This window comes from Rhinatrema bivittatum, chromosome 2 (assembly GCF_901001135.1).
Source record: "Rhinatrema bivittatum chromosome 2, aRhiBiv1.1, whole genome shotgun sequence".
NCBI lineage: Eukaryota > Metazoa > Chordata > Amphibia > Gymnophiona > Rhinatrematidae > Rhinatrema > Rhinatrema bivittatum.
The window spans coordinates 137,093,078-137,119,344 of record NC_042616.1 but is presented as its reverse complement, the minus strand read 5'-3'; the positions used below and the strand labels follow the sequence as shown (position 1 = coordinate 137,119,344).

The following is a 26,267-nucleotide window of genomic DNA, read 5'->3' as shown; positions in this document are numbered from 1 at the left end:
CACGTTGATACTTGGCTATGATGCCATGAGCTTTCATTCACAACTGTCTGAGGTTTTGACCTTATTTTTAAATGTGCTGTCCAAGTTAGCACAGCCATCATAGTAACAGCCCTTGGCTCAGGGCCACAAAGCACAGCTCTCTGGAGCGAAGAAGGAATGTAGTGCTTAAAGCACCACCCTGAGAAGCACCACTGATACTCTTTGTGACCTTGGACAACTCATTTCACTCTCCCTTGTCTCAGATGCAAACTTGAATTGTAAGAAACAGAAGATTGAAGCTTTTGGCGACTATTGAGGCTACCCTACTGTTTTATCCTGTTTTAATTTGCATAAGCCCACTAGGGAAGGGACCTACAAACTGTATATGAATTGGTATCTTGTCTTGAGTTCAGACAGGAAAAGTGAGTCATTAAATCCCTCTAGAACCTAGCTAATGCAAACCCAAGTCTGACTAGTAGGTGTCAAAGCACTTACCACCAAGCAACTGGGTCAACTCTTTCAACTCCCATTTGAATATTTTATTTATTGAGAAACTTCTAGAAGATTTTGAAATAAGAGTTGAAAATATTAGGACCGTTTAGACCTGAAGGTAACTTACGAGTCAGAGATGTCGATGTGGTAAAGAGAGATAAATTTTGCGAAGTCCGTTCAACATGAAAAAATGGCAAATCGGCGCATTATGGGCCGGATTTTCAAAAGGTTATGCGCGCTGGGCCTATTTTCAAAAAGCCCGGCGACGCACATAAAGCCCCGGGACGCGTGTAAGTCTGGGGCTTGCAAAAGGGGCAGTCCGGGGGTGGGGCGGGGCAGGGCAGGGGCGTGGCCAGAGGCAGTCGGCCGGCACACGCAGCTTACTTCGGCCCCAGGGCTAAAGTAAGTTTTGCAACAGAAGAAAAGAAAGAGAAAGATAGGGGGAAAGGACGGGGGAGGTAGGGGAAGAGAAGGGAAGGTAGGGTGGGGGGATAGGGAAGTTCCCTCCGAGGCCACTCCAAGGGAGGGAACAGGGGAAGGCAGCATGGGCTCGGCACATGCATGTTATAAAATTGCGAGTCCATGTGTGCGTGCTGGGTAGCACTTGCGCATGTTTTAAAATCTACCCCTATTTGTGATTATATGCACTATTTTTCCTTTTATCACAAGAAGCAGACTTTGCAAAGCTTTTCAGCTTCACAAATAGTAAAATTGTGTGTGTGTTTTTACATTTGTAAATTTTTTAAATTTATTATTAGTGAGTTGCTGTGAGGCAAAATAATGCAAACCAGCTCATAAACAGTGCATAATGAAATTGACTTTGCAAGACCAATTTCACATAAAGCTTTAACTGTAAGTCATTGTGAAGTTTTCTGTAGAAAAAGTATGTGAAATATTTTTCTACAGGTCTCTTTTGTATGTGTAGAAAAATATCACACTTAAAACATACATAAAAATATGCACTTTAGTCAGGGCCAGTGTGTCCATTAGGCAAACTTACGCAGTCACCTATAGCGCCCACCTTTAGGGGGCGCCAAAGAGCAGCCAGGTGGTGCCATGAGCAGAACCGCTAATGGCAAAGAGGAGTAGAAATTCGTCAGACTGCGAGCAGCACGCACTGCTCGTAGCCCTGAGATGCATACAGTGGGCGGCGCGAACAAAGTAGGAGGAGCCGGGGCCGAGACCAGTGGGGGCGGTGTGATCGGGAGGGGGGGACGGGAGCAAGGCAGAAGTCACTACCTTGCAACAGCCCTGACTTTAGTACACAATAGGGATGTGAATCGTTTTAGGACGATTAAAATTATCGTCCGATAATTTTAATATCGTCTTAAACCGTTATGGAACACAATACAATAGAGATTCTAACGATTTATCGTTATAAATCGTTAGAATCGTGAGCCGGCACACTAAAACCCCCTAAAAACCCACCCCCGACCCTTTAAATTAAATCCCCCACCCTCCCGAACCCCCCCCAAATGAGTTAAATAACCTGCGGGTCCAGCAGCGGTCCGGAACGGCAGCGGTCCGGAACGGGCTCCTGCTCCTGAATCTTGTTGTCTTCAGCCGGCGCCATTTTCCAAAATGGCGTCGAAAAATGGCGGCGGCCATAGACGAACACGATTGGACGGCAGGAGGTCCTTCCGGACCCCCGCTGGACTTTTGGCAAGTCTTGTGGGGGTCAGGAGGCCCCCCACAAGCTGGCCAAAAGTTCCTGGAGGTCCAGCGGGGGTCAGGGAGCGATTTCCCGCCGCGAATCGTTTTCGTACGGAAAATGGCGCCGGCAGGAGATCGACTGCAGGAGGTCGTTCAGCGAGGCGCCGGAACCCTCGCTGAACGACCTCCTGCAGTCGTCTCCTGCCGGCGCCATTTTCCGTATGAAAACGATTTGCGGCGGGAAATCGCTCCCTGACCCCCGCTGGACCTCCAGGAACTTTTGGCCAGCTTGTGGGGGGCCTCCTGACCCCCACGAGACTTGCCAAAAGTCCAGCGGGGGTCCGGAAGGACCTCCTGCCGTCCAATCGTGTTCGTCTATGGCCGCCGCCATTTTTCGGCGCCATTTTGGAAAATGGCGCCGGCTGAAGACAACAAGATTCAGGAGCAGGAGCCCGTTCCGGACCGCTGCCGTTCCGGACCGCTGCCGTTCCGGACCGCCGCTGGACCCGCAGGTTATTTAACTCATTTGGGGGGGGGGGTTCGGGAGGGTGGGGGATTTAATTTAAAGGGTCGGGGGTGGGTTTTAGGGGGTTTTAATGTGCCGGTTTTGCAATTTTTAGATTTTTAGATTTTTCACGATTTTTCACGATATTTTACCCCCCCAAACGGCAACAATACGATTCCCTCCCCCTCCCAGCCGAAATCGATCGTTAAGACGATCGAGGACACGATTCACATCCCTAGTACACAAGCCTCATTGATTGTTATAAAGAGGGATCTAATACTGAAGAACTGAGATGCAAAGGAAATTAATTTAAAAATATGGTATCAGAACAATACTTGGGCCATAATGGAATAATCTGCCCATGATGGGGTTTAGACAGGATCAGTAGGCAGCACTATAAATCAAATAATTTAACTGTTCCTTCCTTATATATAAATCTCGATATGATCAAATGCAAATAGACGTGAAAAGTATTTCTCTTCCATGTGCTCCAAAGTGATTTCATACTGTAGTGCTCCTGCTCAAAATGACTGACACGGCAAATGTTTTGGCAATCACATCGCCTTTATCAGGGATTAACTAAATGTATCTCCTTCTTCACCCGCTGGGGCCAATGCAGTAAAAGTGCGTCAAGCAGGCACTTAATGTCGAGCGCCGGCTTTTCTAACGTGCGCTCAGGCATCTTTCCTGGGTGCAAGATTCAATAATTAAAAGAGGGGTCGTGCTGCCAAGGAGGTGCTAGGGTCGATTGCATGCCCCCCTAGTGCCTCCTTGGCAGCAGGCGCCCAGGAGAGGTCAGCTGTCTGCGGTTAGGAAAGCGGACGCTCAATTTTACGAGTGTCATTTTTCATAACTGGTGCACAGCCATGGGTTAGGAAAATGGATGCTCGTTAACTAAGCATCCGTTTCCCTAACTTGACCACCGGTACTTTTTAAAAAAAAAAAATATTTAAACTTTTAGTTCCTCCGAATTGATATCGCCATGATATTAAGTCAGAGGATGTACAGAAAAGCAGTATTTTCTGCTTTTCTATACAACTTTCTGAGCGTAAAAATGTGCGGGTCAGGCACACTGTTTTTTTGCGTGTGGGGTGAATAACTAATAACCTCATCAACTTGCATTTGCATGTGATGAGCGCTATTAGTTTTGCGGTGTGTTGAGCACGTGTTGACGCATGAATCCCTTTTTAGCATAAGGGGCTGTGAACGCGCATTCAAAACACATGTCCAACTGCAGGGTAAACAGCGTGCTGGGCTGAGCACATTGTTTAGCATCAGCCCTCGTGTCACAGTTTCATAAAATGGTAGCTGTGAAAAGCTGCAGTTTCCTATCATTGTGTCCTGAAAAAGCCACTATAAATTTAAAAAACGGCAACTTGTAAAGAAAACTGTGAGGTCCATATTCAGCCACTCCCTGGGTGAGCAAGTTAAGCTACCTAAATATTTCTGGCTAACTTAGCTGTGATGTTCAGTGGCATAGCGATGTCACTGATTATATCCGGCTATCTATTAGTTAGCCAGATACATTTATCCAGCTAACTTTAAACCTTCCCAATAGCAAGCATAACTTATCTGGCTAACTTAGCCAGATGGGGCTGAATATCGGCACTTATTTGGCAAAATTAATTGGAAAAATAGCTTTGACTCAGAATTCACTGTCCCTCCCACCCCACTTAGCTGGTAACTATTTAGCTGGATAAACAATTATCCTGCTATATAGCTGCAGCTGAACACAGCTAAATATTGAAATGGTGCCACTTAGCCAAATAAGTCCAAACATATCTGGCTTAAGTGGCACTAAATATCGACCTCAATATTTCCTTTTCAAAAACTTTTATGAGAGTCATCCTGCAATGATAAAACACACATCTGCATGTTTTAATGAATTAATTAAAATGCTTCAGCTCTAATAAGGATTTTATCTGTTGGCAAGAGACTTCTTCCAAAGTCTGGGGGTGGACAGTTCAATTATTTCTCTGCTGACATATTGATGCAATATTGGTGCAGGGACAATGGGCGCTCATGATTGAGCGCCCGCTCTCCTAACGCGCGCCAATCAAACTCTCTGGGGTGTCCTTTTTAATATTTAAATCAGCTGCCATGGTAAAAAAGAGGCACTAGAGGAAATTATGCGGCTCCAGTGCCTTCTCGGCACTGGAGCTGCATAATTTTTTTTTAAAACTTTCTTCTCCTTTTTGTTCCTCTGACTTAATATCGCCACGATATTAAGTTGCAGGAAGTACAGAAAAGCAGTAGTTTTGTATACTTTTTGGGCCGCTCAAAAATTAACTCCTGCTCCGGGCAGGCCTTAATTTCTGAGGACAAAAATGTGCTCGTCGGGCACACATTTTTATTTTGCATTGGTGGAGAAAAGCTAACATGTGATGAGCGCTATCAGCTTCGCGGGGGGTTGGACGTGCATTTTGGATGCGCTATTCCACTTATAGCATAAGGGGTTGTGGATGCGCGTCCAAAACACGCGTCCAACCACGGGTTAACCAGTGCACTCGGCTAAGCATACTGTATTGCATCAGCCTGATAATTTGGATGGTATATTCATTTAAATTTATTCATTCATTTATTCATTTATTCATTTAAACATGAATAAAGGTTTTAAGTTGTGCATGCTTTAAAATTTCTGAAACCTAAAGTGAAATTTTATTACAATTTTCTAGCTCAAATTTAAAAGAATCAAATTATCCCTACTATACAGCATAATTTTTTTCAAGACTGGAGATTTACAATTTGAAGCTTATCTTCTTTAGTTGAAATAGTTATACAGCCTTGGAAATCTGCTGCCACCTGCAGGCCAAAGCTGTAATATTAACATACAGTGACATTAATTTGTATTAAAATAAAATTCCAGTAACATATTTATGACCTATGGAAATTTTTAGATTGTAGTCAGCATTTTCAATATTTACAATCACAATTCAGGTTATCAGCTAAAAACACGAAGGGACATTTGAATTTACAGAGTATTTTGCTAAGCCCAATGCAGAAACTGTGCCATGAGCCAGTGAATTTCCGACTTATTCAGACAGGCTAGATAAGCACCTACAACAGAAATGTATTCATCTGTTGTAAATCTGCATTTGCCATATATTTAGATATTACTTGGAGAGGCCAACATTCAAAGGTTTTTCACAAGGTGAATGTCTCGATTTTGCCTACCATGCAGCTTCACTGTACCCTGATCCAGCCTGTTGTGGTACTGTCTCACCAGCGAGCTTTGTTCCAAGCTACCCGAGCCATTTACTCACCCACCTGATGCAGCCTCTTCTCCACCAGGGTTCCTCAGTAAGCTTCACTTCCAGCCTTGCCAAGCTCCACCTTGCTGCCTGCATAACACCCAAGCTCCAGCCCCATTTAACTCTGCCTTGCCAGAACCTAGACGCCATTTCATTGACTCACTCTTGACTCTTTGTCCTGGCCTTTCTTACCTTGCTCTATGCCTTGTGGCCTCCAAGCCTTCCTGCGCCTTGCTCCATGTCTTGTGGCCTACCTGAGCCTTGCCTTATCCTGTGGCCTATGGGCCTTCTTGTTCCTTGCTTTTTACTCCTTGATTGTGGCCTAACCAGGCCTTACCATACCTTGTGGCCTCCAGGCCTTCTGTTTCCTTAGGCATAGCTCTGTGACCTACTCAAGCCTTACCTTGCTCAGTGGCCTTTGGGCCTCCAGCCTTGCTGCCTTCATGCTTCTGTGTTCCTTTTTTATGTTGTCCTTATCTGTTCCTAACCTTGTCTCAGTCCTGCCCTAATCTGCCTTGCTTAGTCCCATCTTTGTTTGGTCTTGCTGTGCCCTGCCCAGTCTAGTCCTCAGTATCCTTTCCCTGCTTTGCTTTAACCAAGTCTTTATCTGTATCCAGCCCAGTCCCTGCTCGGTATGCAGTCCTTAGCCTGCCCCAGTATCCAGTCCTCAGCCTGCTCCAATATTCAGTGTCCAGCCCCTTGCCTGTTCCAGGATTCAGACCTCAGCCTGCTCCAACATCCAGTCCTCAGCACCTCATCTGTTCCAGTCTCCAGTCCTTGACTACTCCAGTCTTCAATCCTTGCCATTTCCAATCTCCTGCTCTTGGCTCCCTGTCTGTATCTACACCTAGACCTCTGCTTCTGCCTCTGTCTCTGTCCACAATGTCCAGCCTGTCTCTGCCCTGCCTTGTCCAGCCTACCCAGCCTGTCCAGTTAAGGCCTCCTGACCCCCAGCACCCAAGGGCTGGCTAGGCAGAAGACCAGCCCAGCTCTTGTCCTGTGGTCCTGCCCTGCTCCTGAGAGAGTATTTCCTCACTCCAGCCCTTGTGACAGTAAACAGGAATTTACCAAGGTAAAAGGAATGACCTCTTCAAATGTGTGTGGCTACCGTAGTGAATGGACCTTTAGCCTTGTTAAAAAGAGGCAGTCCTCTGGGTATGCTTATGTTGGACTTGTAAAAGAGCACGCGCAAAGGTGATTATTTATTGTACAAGCACTAATTCATCCTCGCTTGGTCACCTGCACACATAACAGGTGCAACATAAATAGACTATTTTAAGTGGTAGTTTTATAATAGGCCACATAAAGTTAGAGCAATTTTCAAAGCAAAACTTACACTTAAATTTATTTATTTTTATTTATTTTTATTTATTTTTAGCAAAACCAAATGCGCACAAGTTCGCCTGCTATTTTGCTGAGAGAATTTATGTATGTATTGTCTAAAATTGAAAAGTAAGCATGAAGGTTCCAGTCTTGCCCAGACTCCACCCCCTGGAACGCTTCTCCCCTATGGGCATAAAAGTGTGCACTGTGTGTACTGGTGTCATTTTACGCGTATATCGGTTGCACAGTTTTCTAAGGGGCCATTTCTGCGGGTAAAACACTACTTTGAAAATGATCCTCTGTGCATACTTTGCAGCTGCTAATTTCCTAAAGAAAACAATGTGAGTTGTGTCTCCCCCCAAAAATCGCATTAAATAGGTGCATTAAAAATACTTGCGTTATTTGCAGCTATGCGGGCTAATTGAAAATTGTTCTCAAAATGTATCAAAAATATTTTATTTCATATGTTATTTTCTTTTTTCATATCTGTAGGGATTTGTTCCTTTCTTTGTAAGTGCCACGGCAGGAACCACAGTCTATGGTGCATTTGATCCTCTCATAGCTATTGCTGATATTTGCAAGAAATACAAGATCTGGATGCATGTGGATGTAAGTATGTATTTTTTAACTGCATTTAAAGTATGAAATTCCACTCTCACCAAACATCTTTGTATGACACAGCATGTTCCTCAGTAAGGTGCTATTTGGGGTAGAGACTTGGACTTTTCTCTCCTTCCCAGAGATGAAGTATGATCCACAGGCACAGTTTCTTTTGTTATTTTCACCAAATGTTACTCATTTACATATTACAGCTCCATTCATGGGCCTAAACTATTAATGTGAACAATAACAAAAGAATAAATGTATTGGTCACTTTTTACAGAAAGCACTCTGTCGCCAAATTACTAATGTAAGACCCTCTATTCACGAGTAAAACATATTAAATATCTTCTCGTTTACCATAGGGGTCTAATTTACTTTTAATAAATCCTGCAAAACTTTTACTTAATTTTTCTAAATTTTCTTAAAAAGTCGATACGAAAATTATAGGGAAACTTCCCATTAATACTGCATGGCTAATGAAGAAGGAATACTCATCCACAATAATGAAGTCCCACAAGTCCCGACATGGCCATGTTTCGGACCGTAGTCCTGCGTCAGGGGAAATCACGGGTCATCAAATCGATAGCCTTTTCGAAAGAGTTGATGCGGCGAATTCAACTGCGAGAATACTCTTTAAATGCGGGTTCACATTTCACCCACAAATTTTAAAAATAATAGAAAAGTGAACGTATAGATTTGTATATTCATGTTTGTCCTTTGCTGGAATCAAGCACACAGATTGCTTCCATACAAGTCACAATCAGGTGTAAGTGTTCAAGAGATAAGATGGAAGAAAAGGAATGCCATTTTACCTCATCCAAAATAAAAGTTAAAATAAAAGTTAAAAAGCTAGCCAGTAAAGTAGTTGGGTAAGAGAAAATCATTGAATGGCTGTTGAACATTCAAGGCTGAGGTATTATACTGAGATAGAGTCGGATGTGGACAGATAGAGAATGAGCTGATGGTGTGATTAGTTTTAGCTATCTCTTCAAGAGAAGCTGTAGACACTTGTCCCAGAATAAGTATATCCTGTCTGCCATATGCCCATAACTTTGAACAACATCTCTTGCTGCTTGCCAGGAAAGTGGAACTTCTCTCTATGCAGCGATGTGCTTTGCTAGAAACATATTCAGAGGGACAAGAGAATTTCAATGACAGATTTAGTCAATACAGACTGCTCTGCTATTCAATGTTTTTTCATTTATTTTCTTATCTTTTTTCTCAGGGAGCATGGGGTGGTGGACTGCTAATGTCCAGGAAGCACAGATGGAAGTTGAATGGTGCGGATAGGTAGGCAAAGAATGATGTACTATTTAATATCAAGCAGACACAACAGTGTACATATTAAATAATCTTTCTGCACTATAACAGAGCTGCTTTTGTGTACCACACTGGGAGGACAATTTTCAATTGCATTACCACAGGCAAAACAGTGTTTTACACATGGAAATGGGCTCTTTCAAAATTGCCTACCTTCTCTGTGTAATAGTATATGTGTACAGCTAGTATACACTGTGGGGTAGATTTTAAAAGAAGCGCGATCAGCCTACTTTTGCTTGCGCATCAGACTCAAGCAAAAGTACGCTGGATTTTAGTAGATACGCGCGGAGCCGCACGTATCCACTAAAATCCCTGGATCGGCGCGCGCAAGGCTATTGATTTTGTATAGCCGGCGCGCGCCGAGCCGCGCTGCCTAACCCGTTCCCTCCAAGGCCGCCCCGAAATCGGAGCGGCCTCGGAGGGAACTTTCCTTTGCCCTCCCCTCACCTTCCCCTCCCTTCCCCTACCTAACCCACCCGCCCGGCCCTGTCTAAACCATCCCCTTACCTTTGTCGGGGGATTTACGCCTCCCGGAGGGAGACGTAAATCCCCGCGCGCCAGCGGGCCTCCTGCACGCCGGGCCGCGACCTGGGGGCGGGTACGGAGGGCGCGGCCATGCCCCCGGACCGCCCCGGGCCGTAGCCACACCCCCGTACCCGCCCCCAAAACGCTCCCGACACGCCCCCGAAACGCCGCGACGACCGGGCCCGCCCCCGACACGCCCCCGACACGCCCCCCTCCGAAAACCCCGGGACGTACGCGAGTCCCGGGGTCTGCGCGCGCCGGTAGGCCTATGTAAAATAGGCTTACCGGCGCGCAGGGCCCTGCTCGCGTAAATCCGGGCGGATTTACGCGAGCAGGGCTCTTAAAATCCGCCCCTGTATGTGCTTTTACATGCAGAGAAAGGAAGCGGACCTGGGGGCAGTGTCAAGGAGTGGTTACTTCTTACACGCATTCAGGCACAATTACATGCACATGTTTACGTGCACAATGTCACCAGAAAAAGTGCCCCCACAAACAGCAGATGCAGGTCTGTGCATATTCTTTTTCTGATCCAGTTTTCAAACAGAAAGTTTTCACGCTGGCAGCTGTGACATTGGGGCTGCATATAACCGCAGCGCGCCCATGTGTGAGAATGGACCTTTACACGTGCAACCTTCTCCCAGGCTTCTGTGCAAAACTGCAAGCAGACTACAAAGAACTGCAACTAGTTTATGTGCTTTTGCACATCCATCCTGGTTGCTCATAGTTGGGTTTTTTGGGTTGTTTTTTTTGACCAGCATGTTTCCTTCAGGTACTTACACTCCAAAGTTTGAGACTCCATGGTTTAGCTTTCTGCGGAGGTCCTGCTAGGCCTCTCTAATGGTCTGGTTGCTCCTCCACATTCCCCGAAAGGGAACTGCATCTCCCCATTGGTCATGACCAGGGAGATCAACCTGGTCATGAAATGTGGCTGTCTTGCATTTTGGAATGAGCCTACCCAGCAAAACTGGAAATGCAAGTGCATGCATGAAAAAGTAAGCACATACTTAATTTCCGGAGATAGGTATATTTTATAACTTACACAGATGGGTCCATGCAGGGTCTGAAATACTATATCAATTCTCTGCATGCACATGGAGCCATGCAGAGATTTTTGAAATTTTGCCTCCCTGGTACTAACAGCACCAGGCACAGAGTGCTGCCATGTGCCCACTAGGGATGTGCAGCAGGGACGGCTTCATCCCATTTGGTATTCGTATTTGTCGGGACCCAAATCCGTTGCATCCGTTCTCGGGGGACCCCGATCCGTTCATTAGTTACATATGTATTTGTTTCCCAGAAAAAACCCATCCCAACCCTTTAAATTTAATTAACTACAACCCCACACCCTCCTGACCCCCCCCCCCCCCCAAGACTTGCCAAAAGTCACTGGTGGTCCAGCGGGGGTCCCGGAGCGATCTCCTGCACTCGGGCCGTCGGCTGCCGGTATTCAAAATGGCGCCGATAGCCTTTGCCCTTACTATGTGAAAGGGGCCGACCAATGGCACCGGTAGCCCCTGTGACATAGTAAGGGCAAAGGCTATCGGCGCCATTTTGAATACTGGCAGCCGACAGCCCGAGTGCAGGAGATCGCTCTGGGACCCCCGCTGGACCACCAGTGACTTTTGGCAAGTCTTGGGGGGGTCAGGAGGGTGGGGGATTTATTTATTTGTGATACGTTGTATTCGTGGGGGTTCGCCATACATTTCGTGACCCCCACGAATACAACAAATATGGCATATATATTGCAGATTGCCAATACGTTGCAAACGAATGCACACCCCTACTCTGTGACAACCTGCCAGGCCTCACTCTGTCTTCAGCCACCAACAGGATGGGTTCCATTGGCAGCTGTTGGGTCATGAGTCCTCTTACATTTTGGAGGGAGGCAATGCCATCACTTTTTGCTTATGGTCATGACGTGGGCTGTAGGCAGTAGCAAAAGTCAAGTTTAAGAACATCATGTCTTGCTGCCACTGGTCTGGTCTTGCAGAGAGAGCTACCAGACTGGCCCCATGGCAGCAGGAGATGACATTCACTTAAACACAACTCCTGCTTCTAGCTAGGGATTGGGAGGGTGGTGGATCCAGGCAGGAGTATCGTATGGCTGACAGCTACATCTCAGCATCAAATTGGGCAAGGGTTTGGTTTATCTCTACCTGATCCAATGTGTAAAACTGGGGAAAGAGCAAAAGGGTGGCAATCCAATAGCACTGGGAGCCCCTTTCACATGATGGGACAAAGGGCAGCCAACGCCATTTTACATAATGGCAGTTGCCAGGCCTGGGTGCAGGAGGCTGTTCCTGAGCCCCCACTAGATCACCAGGGATATTTTGGTAAGACATGCGATGGGCTTGGGAAGGTGGACTAGGGTGGATCAGCATGGGCCAACTGGTTAATACTGAATTGTGTAAAAAAAAAAAAGGGGGGGGGGGGCAGGTTCTCGCAGCAGGTTTTTTTTTTTTTAAACAAAATGAATTAAAAACCTATGATCCGGGTGTGGACCCAAAATGGCCCACCCCAAAAACGGCAGGAAAAATGAACTGAAATTATGTTTGGTATGACCCCTAATACTCACACTAAAGGATAACATCTAAACAAGCCCTCAGTTGTAGTCCATTGCAGTCCTAAATGTCACACTTCTTCTCTCTTTTCACTCTACCAGTAAGGATGGTGTTTCTCCATGTCAGCTCCTCCTGGCAGTACATGGAAAGACAAGATATCTCTTAGGTGGTTCTCCAGTGCTGGAGATGACTATCACAACATACTTCTTGATACTCTGACCCCACTGCCAAACCTCCCTTTGTCTCTTCACTATGTCTTGTATCATAGTGTAACCCCAGGGCTGAGGTTCTCATTGAGGAGTGAAAGGGCCACCTTCATTAGAAGGGCTTAAGATGTACACACCTCCTAAACTGTCCTTAAGTGTTAAACTGGGAGGTGGACCCTTGACCTAGTGCAGGATTGGTAGGCTCCCTGGTCGGACCCAGAGAGTGCCTGCCACCAGGAGGCGGAGCACAAGAGGAGACAGAGGCGAGCTGGAGCTTCACCACTAGCAACCCGGGGTTCCCTCAGGTTGAGTTCTTGGTTACCCAGGCCACCTGGTCTTAGGTGGGCCTCGCAGGAAAGTTCAGGGGTGTGCCCACCAAGATCAAGGGTGTGCAGTCGATGTTCAGGCTAGAAGCTCGGGGTGCCAAAAAGGCCAGAAGAGTCTCTGAATGTATGGCAAGGATCAAGGCCAGAGTCAAGGTAACATAGTGAGCCAAAGCAGGGGTCAATACCAGTGGTCAGTCCGTGGATAGGCAGCCAAAGCAGGGGTCAGGTTCCAATGGTCAGTCCATGGGTAGTCAGTCAAAGCAGGGGTCAGGTTCCAGGCAGCAGTCAGACGTGGTCAGAGGTCAGGCAGAGGTCAGTTCCAGGCAGCATGCAGACGTGGTCAGTAAGGTCGAGGAAACAAGCAAAGGTCAAATCCAGGTGGCGATCAACATAGTCAAGAACAGGCAGAGTCAGTACCGGGAAGACAGTCCGAGAGGTACTATCTGGGGAGACGAAGGAACAGGAGGGCACAGGAACAGGAGGGCACAGGAACATGAGGGTGCAGGAACAGGAGGACACTGGAACAGGAGGATGCTGGAACAGGACTGGAACGAGACTGAAATAAAGACTGGAAACGCAGAGGCAAACTAGATATCAAAGCGTGATCGACCCGATTGCCAAGGCAAGGAAGTGCAGGCAGGCACTTCCTCTTATACAGCATTCAATCAGGGTGAGCTGCAGAGCTGGGATCCACCCCTGGCCCTTTAAGGGACCAGGCGGTCTGCGTGCACATGCCTAGGGGCAGGACCAACGCCACGGAGGATGCCGATCCCTGCCGTGAGGCCTGGCTGCAGGTGGAAGGGCCGGCGACCTCTGCTGCGGGACGCCGAGGCTTGGCTGTACTCGCTGCTGCAGCTGGGGAGGATGACCCGGGACCCATGGAGGACTTAGTGAGGTGAGCAGGCCCGGGTGCGGGCTGAGCGCGGACAGGACACGCAACAGTACCCCCCCTTCTAGGCCTCCCCCTCCTCAGGCAGGCTTGTCTGGGTGCGCCCTATGGAAGGAGGTCCTTGTCAAGGATATTCTGTGCGGGCTCCCAGGAGTTTTCTTCGGCCCCATACCCTTCCCAGGTGAGAAGATACTCACAGCGGCCTCGACACAGACGGACGTTGAGAACCTCTCTTATCTGGAGGGTGTTGTCGGTTTCTGTGGAGACCTGTGGAGGAGGAGGATCTCTGTGGGAAGGCGTTCAATCAGGGCGTGCCATGGAGCTGGAATCCGCCCCGTCCGAGCCCCACTGTGAAGTGAGCAGGCCCGGGTGAGGGCCAAGCGCGGACGGGACGCGCAACATTAAGTCCCTCTGTTTCCGGGATTCCTTTTTGGGGGAGATGGGGAGAGCATACTCTCCAAGATCCTAAGCATTTTTTTAACGGTCTTTAATGAGTACAGTAATAATTGTGCTGGACAATGAATGCATTTCCAACATAACTTTTCTGATAACTGATTTTGTAATGAAGTGATTGACAATATACAAGTCTTTGTTCATTGAAATCCATTACATGATTCAGTTCCTTTATATCTGTGACTCTTTACTGTTGACAATATCTGTTCTTTTACATTCCACAAACCTTTTCAATTGTAAGGGCACTTTTGGAGCGCCCTCCCAGAATTGGTGGAATGAGATATTTCAATGAAATCTAGATGGCATAAGTTAAAGTCCCATTTGTCATACTTTAATCCAGACGACTACTCCTTATCCCATCTCATCCATTATATTCTGATGATATGTGGTGGTTAACATTAACAGTGGATAGGTGCACAATTCTCCTTTCTTCAAAGTTCTCTTCTCCTCCCAGGAATGCAATTAAATCCATTCCTTAAGTTGATTTTTGAAGAGTTCTTGGATCTCTTTGCATGAAAGGCTCCTGAAAAACTCCTTTCCTCATGATGGTTCTTAAATTCCCTAGGTGATGGGGAATTTAGTGGTTGACCAAAAATACAAATCCAGGCTTTCAAATGCAACAAAAGATAAAGGAAGTGTGGATAAAACTTCTTCCAAAACAAAGTCCAAAAAAGGTAAACTAGGTTCCCAAAAAGAGAAAATAAGTTACTCTTTCTTCCTGCAGATCCAGACTTTGTTCCATAAGGCCCAAGGGTACTCCTTTCCAAATAAAAGCAACAAATCCATGAGCAGGTAAAATTCCATCCTGCCTCCTTAAAGGTAAACTCAAAAATCTACAATACAAAATGGTATCCTGGTTTGAACCTGAGGCTATGGAGAGTGAAGTAACTCACCCAAGATCAGGTTACCAATATACTTTTCTGCACACTTTGCCCCTGACTCCTTTAAAATATAAATTGTTTGAAAATTCAGCCCTAAAGTGCATACAAAAAAAAGAATTGTGTGCATGCTATCTCCCTTAGCAGCCTAGTCCCAAAACTAATGAGATACATAGTATACACAAGTTAAAAGAGCTATATGAAGGGGAGCACAGGCCTTTAAATGAGTGCACACTATGCATCTTGAGATCCCCTTTGCTGATTGGCCCAAAGTGCAAGGGCCATTTATCACAGGGGATCCCCCAGCATCAAAAGTATATGGCCTGCCTCCTACATTTTCCCTCATGATGCAATGAAGATACAGATTCTGGCTCCCCAATTCTCAACCCCCCCATAACTATCAAGATATGGGGTCTTGTCCCTCCATATGTTCCCCCCAATATTAGTTAGGTGGTCAAGCACTCCTTAGATCTCTCCTCTAATCCATTCTTCCAAACATCCAAAAGTTGGCTGGGGCATCTGCCTCCATCCCACCCCCTTGCAAAACCCACTCAGCCCTCTTAGACTGAGGAAATCTTTGCCAGCATGAGAGAATGCTAAGACCTTCTGCCAGCACTGCTGCTACTCTCTTAATATATCAGGTCATTGGGGCCAGATAAACCATGAAGTCACTAGGTGGCACAATTTTGAGAGCATCAGTAGCACCAACAGTTGTCTGCTTTCTTTCCTGCTGGTGAAGATTTTTGGAACTTAAGAGGAAACTTAAGGGGATGAGGTGACCATGCTAACATTTGCATGTTGGAAGGAAGGGATGGGCGATGTCAGAGCACCTAGATTTTAATGTCAGGTGGTGGGAGTTGCATTTTCTTATCTTTCTGACTGCTCTTACTCTGTAAAGTTCCAGAATTACTTTTTTGACTCTGCTTCTGTCAAAATTGGGGTCCCACAAGGATTGACTCTTTCAGCCACTTTGTTTAATATCTATCTTGCCCCTGTTTGTAAAATTTTGGCTACACTCACAGACTGCTACAAACTGTATGCAGAAAATATTCAGTTCATCCTGCAAATGCGCTCCACATGGCAGGAAACTCTTGAAGATCTCAACATCTGTTTCTCAACCCTAAAAAAATGGTTAAACTTTACTAAACTTGCTCTGAATATGGCCAAAACAGAATTCATTGCCATTCGTAGCCATCATGTTTCCTTAACAGATCTGTCTATAACTCTTGATAATTCGTTTTACACCGCCAAAGCACCGTTTTAGATAACACCTTATCTTTTCGCCCCCAGATCAAGGATGTCATCTCTCAAGGATTCTATAGACTCCGAGTTCTCTTAGGCCTCAAAATATTTCTTCATCCCCCAGATTTCCACACAGTTTTGCAAGCTTCCATCTTCCCGCTCATTGACTATTGTAATAGTTCCTATCTAGGGATTCCCTCTTCTTCTCTTCGTTCCTTACAGCTACTCCTAAATTCAGCTGTTAAATTAATTTCAGGCTTCGAGAAGATGTGATCATATTACTCCTACTCTAGAAGGTTTGCACTAAATATTAAACTGCACTAAATATTGCATGCAATAGGGGCATGTTTTATGGTAATAGCCTATTTATTGAATTGTATGTTATCTTAGTGCTTTGCATAGGTATTACCACAAAGTGCATTAACTTTAAACACTTTGTGGAAATACCTACATAGTGCTCATTTCATGAGAGAGAGACAGAGACACTATCTATCTACAAGGCCCTTGAAGTAGTTAGCTATTTATGCTACTATAGGAGGCCCACCTAGGTACTTGAGGTGAGGTTTAAGTAGTAGTGTAGGGGTTAGGGGCCACTTTTACATGCAGAGTTAGACGTACAAACAGAACAGTGCGCTCTTGTGAAGATTTTATGTCCTTCGGAACAACGATGATATTTGTACACTGTTCTCTCAACCTAGCTTGATGGACTCTCTACCTGGGTAAAAGGACAAAGTAGGACTGTTGATCTTTAAGCTTCTGATTGATCATTCTTGCATTTGGGCCAATGCGATTTTAAAATGTTATCAACCAACTAGAATCTTGTGTTCATCTCAAAGAAGACTCCTGGAAATTCCGTCTCCCCACTACACACAACTTTATACCACCCGTGAGAGTGCTTTCTCAGTTGCCAGACCAACATTTTAGAATTCACTTCCCATTGATCTCAAAGTGATTCACTGAAAAGTTTTAGAAAAGAAATTAAGACCTTTCTAAGGGGGTCATTTTCTAATGGGATCGCATGCGAAAAGTTCCTTTTCGCATGCGATACCTAGATCGGGGCGGACTTGGGGCAGCATCAGCACTAGAAGGGGAGGAGTCGGGGAGGCACCGGGGCAGACACGGCATAGACATAGCTGGCAGCAAATAGGTAAGAACCCTTATTGCTGCCAGTAATGCACCCAATAGCACCATCTTTCATGGTGGCGCTATTGGTTTGCGAAAGCCAGCAGCGATAACACCGCGGTGGTGTGATCGCTGCCGGCTTACGCAGGCCCGCCCCCCACTTCACCCGCCCCCTGTTACCACGTGTTTCTCAAAGGCCTATGATTTTAGAAAATCTAGGCCTAAGTTGGCTTATTTTTAAGTTAGTCTTTTAAATTGGCCTATTTTAAGTTAACTTTTTTCTTTATTCTGAAATGTATTTTACTGATTTTACTACTGTGCTATATTATTTATAAGTTGATTTTATTAGTTTTAATTGATTTCAGATTTGTAATGTGTTTATTCTTTGTTTTTATTTTGTTTTTATTTATTTCAATATTATTTACTATCTTATTTTACTCTATGTTTATTTTATGATTATGTATGTAAAGCTATTCATCGCCTAGACCTATTGTGTTAAGCGATTCAGAAATCTAAATAAATGTAAATATAAATTTAAAAAGTAAATGTTGATGTTTGAAATGGTGGGGGAGAATTTGGGAGGGCCAGATGCTGCATCTTGATTGCATCAGGGGGGGTAAAACGAAGGAGCTGGAGCCCCAATCTTTTGTGTATCAATAGTTTGGATGATTGGGGTGGGAAGGGGAGGAGTGGAGACAGAGGACATGACCTACCCTTGTTTTAAATGTTAGTGTGCCAGCCCTACTGACATGTTAGTATTCAACATCTACCCTTGAGCTGATGCTAAATTTATCAGGGCCTGACAGATTCTGTGAATTTAGCAGGGTTTGATGAATATGATAAAAATAAATAATGAGCTCATTATCATCCCATTTGCATTTTTTGCAGGTCTATGTATGTAAGCCAGTTTTTTAGTGCACATGTGCATGCCCAATTTTGAGTGGGTTTAAATAGCAGAAATCTTTAATAAGTTGCTTTGCTCGATATTTACAGAAGAAAGGAAAGATGACAGAACTTAAACAGGAAAAGGCATTAAAAATGTGAAATGATTACAAGCACATTAACAGAACAATAAGTACTTACACAAATGAGAGTGGATAAGATACACCTCGAGATACTGAAAGAGCCCAGGAAAGTGCTAGCAATACCCCTCACCACTCTTTAAAAATTGTCCTTGAAGGCAGGGGAGCTTCTGAGGGACTGGAAGAGAGCAGGTGCAATTCTGCTACACAAAAATGAGGACAAGGAGGAGGCGGGCAATTACTGCAGACTATTTACTTGCAGGGAAAACTATGAAAATTATACTAAAGAAAAGCATGGTGCAGCTCCTTTTTTTTTTTTTTTTTTTGTGGCAGTATAAGCACCCCTGCCGTGTCATTCTGATTTTAACCACGGTTAAAACTGCTTCCTCAATGGATTCCTTCTCTGGAATACTGAAACTGTTGTGACTTGGTCTTTTAAATGCACATTATGTTAAGACAAAACCTATGCTTATTTTATGCTTCGTTACAGAACGTAAGCTACACATGCAACGCTGGTTATGTATTACTGAAACACGGTTGAGTGAGGGAGAACTTACTTGTCTACTTCAAGCTTGTCCACCAGGATATACTTTTAATAGCAAATGTAGGAATTTTAATAAAGGTGGAAGAGTAGCAATAATGTATTGCGAAATTTTGAAATCTATTGATCTTGAGATTAATACTTTATCCATAGCTGAGACCTTGTTATTCAAGTTTGGATCAATGGCAAACTTTGCATATCTTTTAATTTATAGACAACCAGTATCTGAATGTGCTTGAAAGGATGAAGTTGTAGAACTGATTTCTGAAACATCAGTTGATCATACTAACTTATTAATTCTGCATGACTGTAATGTTTCATTTAATTTAATTTTTATTCCACCTTTTTTTTTGTGACTGTTGAGTCTTCAGAACCTTTATGATCAGCCAGGAAATTTTAATAGGTTTATTAACCAGTGCCACTTGTGCTTTGTGATGTATTCCCAGGAGTTCTACAATGACAACACCAAGGTAGGATTTGTACTAAATTTACTCATCAACGAAGCATTAAACTTGGCCTCCCCACTACAGCACCTATTAGGGAACTGGGAGGTTTTCTCCCAGTCCTTGTCTTCTTTGATGACCCAATCATGCTCATGCCACTGATTTGGTGTTCTAGTGCTTAAAAAAGGGCTCTGGATCAATTGTCAGTTACGCTTTCCAGTTCTGCAACTTAGAATGAACCTGCCAGTAGTACAAGTTCCAGAGAGGACTGGAAAAGGGCATCAAGGACAAGCTGTCCAGAATGGATTCCCCCTTGAGAGGCTGAACTCATTTATTGACCTCTTCATTCGAACTGACTTTCATCTAAGTAAATCAAAGAGGAAACACAGGGAACAGTGAAACTATGTTAGCCCATGGCCTACAGGTTTTCCAGGAACTCCTGCTGCCAGAGCCTATGCAGACTGCTACAAGTCAACAGCATATGACTCCTGAGGTAAAGGAATGCTGGTAACACATGAACTTATGCCTCTGTTGTGGAGAATAAAGGCACAATGTTCCATCCTGTCCTCAGAAGCAGTAAAAAGGATGTCGGGGATGCCAAGCCATAAGCAAATCATATGAACACTTGCTCATTTCAACAGCTTTAGTGATGCCTTGAACCACAAGGTTGTTACATACCTGGCAGCAGAAGTGAATTTGCATCTCCCCATTGCTCATCAAAAATGTTGGAAAGGCTAAAGAGGTTAGGGCTGTTCAGCTTGGAGAACAGATGGCTTAGGGGGGATATGATAGACGCCTACAAAATCATGAAAGAACTTCAACGGGTAAATAGGAAACTGTTATTTACTCTTTCGGATAATACAAGGACTGGGGGCACTCCATGAAGTTAGCAAGTAGCACATATAAAACAAATGGGAGAAGATTATTTTCCACTCAATGCACAATTAAGCTCTGGAATTCATTGCCAGAGGATGTGGTTAAGGCACTTAGTGTAGCTGGGTTTAAAAAAGGTTTGGATAAGTTCCTCAAGGAGAAGTTCATAAACTGCTATTAATCAATAGGGAATAGCCACTGCTTATTGCCAGCATTAGTAGCATGGGAATTATTTGTTTGGGTACTTGCCAGGTACTTGTGACTTGGATTGGCCACTGTTGGAAACAGGATAAAGGGTTTGATGGACCCTTGGTCTGACCCAGCATGGCATATCTTTTGTTCTTTGTAATGTATCATGGTGGGCTCAGATGTAAATGCCAACTTTATTGATATTACTCTGGCAGAAACACCTCAGCTCTCTCGCTGAATCAAGTCAGTCTCAGATCTAGTAGAGACCATAAATGGAACCTTTCTCAAGTACAAACCAGTGACCCAAGAGATTATACCCCTATAGATGTGTGTCAGAATCCAGCAAGATTGTATAATGTTTGGTCTTTTTTGGTCCCTCCCCTCTACTTGTCAATCATCTTAGGAACCTCCTGGATGAAAAAACACAATCCTAAAATTGATTAGCTTAGCCAGAAGGTGACCTTTCCCTCATACTTCTGTATCACACAGTGTTTTTTGAGTTCTGAGAGGGCATTAATATCTCAATTAAACCATTCTCAGATAATCCTGGCCAAACCCAGGTGCCTCATTCCCCAATCCAGGAGAACAAAGAATGTGCTGGAAAAATGATTATGGGCACTAGAAGATCACAGAACAAATTAATGTGCCAAGCGGACTCAAGAAGTCATGGCCCAGAAGAATGTTCCTGGGAAACAGTGGGAAAGATTGATGCCCCAGCAGAGCTATTTGATATCTACCAGAAATACCCCAACAAACCAGCCCTAAGTACCCGGAAACCCTGACAGAAACTCAAACTTGGGGCAGTCCTAGGATTCAGGATCCTGAAACAAGGGGAAACAACAAAGAAGACTGCTTCAGATAACCCTCATGGCAATACCATTAGGCATCAGTGACTGGCATTAGGCAAAAAGGGGTGAACATGACCAGCAAGTTGTTTGACGAAACCTGAAGGCTGACTCACTCTCTTGCTATTGATGGACTCTCTACCTGCAGAATCCTGACTGCCCAAGTTCTTTGCTTCAATCCTTTGATTCTAATATTTCACTGCATCCCTTTAGTTCCAGTCTTTCAGATTCATCCTGCAGTTCCACCAGTGCAGGTCTTTGCTAGTTCTGCTTCTGCTAGTGACCTGTTTCCTGACTCTGGTTCCTGTCCTGCAGTTTCAGGCTTTTAGCACCTGTTCCAGCCTTGTAACCTGTCTGCTGATTCCTATACCTGGATTGCATCCAAGCTCCGGATCCAGTTCCGCTCCAGCACTTGTCACCTGCAAGTTCCAAGATCCAGGCTTCCGTCTACCCGAGTGAAACTCCTGACTCTCAGATGTTTTCCTGCTTGTGCCCACCAGTCTACATGCCCATTTTAGTCCTGCCTGAGCCCCATAAGTATCTTAAGTGTGGAGGACTTGACATCCTAGCAGTGTGGACAGGATTAACCAGGCAGACTGGAAGAGCCAATTGGTATTTTTCTACATTAATCTATTATGTTACCCTATATTCACCCTGTTGTACTACACTTGATTCTCCCCATATTGCACAGGGAGGATCTGACATCAACATTAGAATATTGGTATCATCTCGGTCTGTTTATAAAATATGAAGGGAAGAAAGAAAAGCACTAAGCAAATTATAATCCTATAATAACAAAATCATAATCAACTATATGGTCAATTCCTAATCATTCCCTACCCCTTTAGAAAGTAAAAGCAGAGCAACTACCCAGAAAGACATTAGATTATGCAATATGTATTATACAAATCAAAATAATACAGAGTGGTTATTTACTATTATAAGTAGAAATTGCCATTAGGGGATCCATTCTGTATACTGATTTTGCCCTTGGCAACACTCTGAAGGAAATGAAGGGGAGCTTACAGTGTAGGTGCTGCAGCTTCCACCATGGTGAAGCAGTTACTAAACCATGCAATCAATGTGTCCCTATAGCCCAGAACCTAATCACAATGGTAGTAAAAATGAGCCATTGAAAGGGGTCTTGCAAAAAAGCACACAAGTTCATCCAGTTGACTGGGCATCTGCTATTATTGATTTGAAGAAGATATGAGTGAGTAATGGGATGTTTCCTTTCTACTTGGTTTTATGTAATTTAGTAATTTTTATTGTAGATGTTTGTGATCATTTGTTTTCCCATCCATTTTGTTGCGGATATAGACCCTTAGTCTGAGGGGGAGAAAATTAACCCATGCTATAGTTACATAACATTAGGTTCCATATTAGGAGCTGCCACCCAACAAAGAGATCTAGGTGTCATAGTGGATAACACATTGAAATCGTCGGTACAGTGTGCTGCGGCAGTCAAAAAAGCAAACAGAATGTTGGGAACTATTAGAAAGGGAATGATGAATAAAACGGAAAATGTCATAATGCCTCTGTATCGCTCCATGGTGAGACTGCACCTCGAATACTGTGTACAATTCCGGTCGCCGCATCTCAAAAAAGAGGAGAAGAAATGGCTGAGGGGGGATATGATAAAAGTGTTTAAAATCATGAAAGGTCTAGAATGGGTAAATGTAAATCGGTTATTTACTCTTTCGGATAATAGAAGGACTAGGGGGCACTCCATGAAGTTAGCATGTGGCACATTTAAAATTAATCGGAGAAAGTTCATTTTCACTCAACGCACAATTAAACTCTGAAATTTGTTGTCAGGGAATATGGTTAGTGCAGTTAATGTAGCTGGGTTTAAAGAAGGATTGGATAAATTCTTGGAGGAGAAGTCCATTACCTGCTATTAATTAAGTTGACTTAGAAAATAGCCACTGCTATTACTAGCAACAGTAACATGGGATAGACTTAGTTTTTGGGTACTTGCCAGGTTCTTATGGCCTGGATTGGCCACTGTTGGAAACAGGATGCTGGGCTTCATGGACCCTTGGTCTGATCCAGTATGGCATGTTCTTATGTTCTTATGTCCCCATTGTCGGAGCTGGCCGAAGCAGAGGTACAACTGGAGCTTTGCCAATACCATTCCACGTTTCCCTTATATTGAGCCCTCGGGTACTGTGGCAGGCTGGTCTTAAGTGCGGCCTCTGTGGAGGTGAAGATCTGTAGAAATGAAATTGTTGCAGGCCAGCATGAAAAAGGAAGCAAAGTCAGAAAGCAGTGGTTGGGGCAGCAGCTATCACCAGAGTCAGGTTCAGGCTGTGGTCAGAGGCAGGCAGCGTTCTGGCAGTGTTGTGGCCCAGGCAATGATCAAGGCAGGCAAAGTACAATCAGAAGTGAAAGCAGGCCATGGTCAGAGGCAGGCAGAGGTCAAGCAGCGTCAAGGTCCAAACCGAAGTCAAAGCCAATCCAAAGAGATGAAGAAGGGGGGACAAAGAACCACAGGAGCAGGACAAGACACTGAAGACGGGCGTAGAGGAGACTGTCCACGAAGACAAGCAGACAGAAGACAAACCAGACTGCCAGTGGCCAGGACCAGGACACAGGAGCTCAGGAAGACACACAGTGGAGTCAGGAACCAGGTAACAGGATGTCAACCTATTGCCGAGGCATTGAGGAGGTGTCCTGGCCAGCTTTAAATAATGGTGTCCTTATGATGTCATCACGCAGCACCAGCCATGGCTTTCTGCCACTGGTCCTTTAAGGGGAACAGGATCGATGTGTGTGCGTGCCTAGGAGGGCCCGGAACTGAGGCAGCATTGGAGGATGGCTAAGCGTGGCAGTCTGCCGCACTGATAAGGAAGAGCCACTTCGGAGGTCCCTGGAGCAGGGAAAGCCGATGGCTCGTGGCAATCTGAAGTCAGCGAGTTGGGAGGTCTCCCCTGGCATCTGCGGGAATCAGCTCGAGTCTGGGGCTGGAGGAAAGAGTGCAGTCCATGGGAGGGGCCTGCAGAACACGAATGCAACACATGTATCCTTCCATTGTTATGGTGTTCTCCATTACATCCCTTGTAGAACAATATGCACTCACATATATTCATATTTGTATACATATGAGTGCATGTAGTGGAGAATGAAGGTTTATAGTTGTGTTAAAAATTGACTAGCTATTTTTGGGGTGAATGATCCTCCTGGATATACAGTGCTGCTCTTAAGGAACCTAGTGAAAGGCAAAGAATACACAGTGATGAGATGACATTTTTAATTCTTTTTTACTTCTACAAAAATGTTTGCTTTTGCAAACTTCTGAAGACCATATGTTTAACTTTGGCATGAATATAAAGATCTTTTTTGTATAAATTGGAGATTTATATTTTCCTTTCACTTTTTCCAACTCATTCATATGGAGTTGGTATGCATTAAGTGCTTTTCAAGCCATGCAAATGAGACTGTATATTGATCAAAGAGACCAATGTACTAAGCAAAGTAAAAATGTGCAAAAAACGCTGCATGTGAAACTAGGACATAACATGTGTTATTTGCACTAGGGCACACTGCACACTATTTCCCATTTTAGCATATAAAGCCCTCTTTACAAAGTTCTTCTTCAGAAAGACTATAATTTTGTGTGTAATTTCCACATAAGAAGTTTTATTCTAATTAATAATTAATGAGCTGCTTTGATGTAAAACCATGCATAACAGCTCATTAACTATTAACACATAGATCAATCTATATAAATTTGTTTTGTGGCTTTGTGGTTTAATGAGGTGTAAATATTGGTTTTCTCTAAAATTTACCATAATTAAATATTTACAAAATGTTGCTATGAGACTCATTTTCATATGTAGAAAAATAACACCTGAAAATTTTATTGCATGCAAAACACCACAGTTTAGTACATCAAGGACAAGCATTTTTGTTTTCTTGCCCTTAATTCAAGTTGACATCAGGCACAGAGAATTTTGCTTCCCTTCGTCTACCCAAATCTATATTGGGAAAAGGAGAATGAAGGTCATGAAATTTGTAATGAAACTGATAATATATTACAGTACTATGAGTAGGTGTTAGTCTAAAAAGCTGTTTATAAGGTATCTGTCTGACATTTATGAGACACAAAAGGCCTCAAAACCACAATTTCTTAGCTTAGGATTTGATTATTAGCAAGCGTGCACATTCATTTGAAACAAATGGGTAAAACAGGATGAATGTGCCCATTTTGTATTTGTTTCCAATGAACCAAATTTGGGTCAGAGGAAACAAAAATGTTCATTTTTATTCAGTATTGGCAAATTGGCACTATTTGCCAAAAATGAATAAAAACAAATTTTAATACTAACAAAAACAAATAATGGAAAGCAAATCGATAAATGAACCAAAAATAAATATTTTTCTCTACACATTCCTAATTATTAATCAGTGAATGACTTTTGGCCATACCTTTCCAATATCTCGGTACATGGAGCCTCAAATGGATCACAGGCATGATTCTTCAAATATATTATCATATACAATCTGATACGGTCATTCATCAAAATGCATTATGGTGTTAACACATGCGATAATGGTAGCACACAGCGCAAATGCAAATTTTTGGAAGAGATGGGATCAGGGAGCAGTTTGAGCAGGATTTATGAAAATGAGAGGCAATATCACACGGTTTTAACAGCAGAAATAACTACACCTTTTTTCCTGGTGTTGAGCTGTGCAATATGCCCGAAATGGCTGTAACACAATTTGTGATAAATTTTTAGAATTGCATTTTTGCCATTTCTGAGCTTGAGAGAGAGAGAGAGAGAGAGAGCCTCTGGGGAGGCCCTCACAGTGTATAAATTTACCTCAACAGAAGGGTCATCTAATAGCTCGAGGTGAGGTGGTGGTGGTGATTTAAGATTTAGGGGCCAGTTTCTCATGTAGAGCGAGACGCACAAACAGCACAGTACTCCTCGGTGAAGATTTGACATCATTTGGAGTGAGGAAAGTCTCACAAAGATGAAATTTTGTACTATATTATCTCACCCTAGCTTTATGGTAC

General features: G+C 44.0%; 1 protein-coding gene across 1 annotated transcript in view; it reads left to right on the top strand.

The window, feature by feature from the left end:
- The window catches only part of GAD2 (glutamate decarboxylase 2), a 159,190-nt gene that overhangs the window by 89,032 nt on the left and 43,891 nt on the right, over positions 1 to 26,267 (top strand). Inside the window, exons 10-11 of the mRNA XM_029592613.1 lie at positions 7,696 to 7,812; positions 9,032 to 9,096. Of these exons, the coding sequence (XP_029448473.1) occupies positions 7,696 to 7,812; positions 9,032 to 9,096 (182 nt within the window). The remainder of the gene's footprint in view (positions 1 to 7,695; positions 7,813 to 9,031; positions 9,097 to 26,267) is intronic.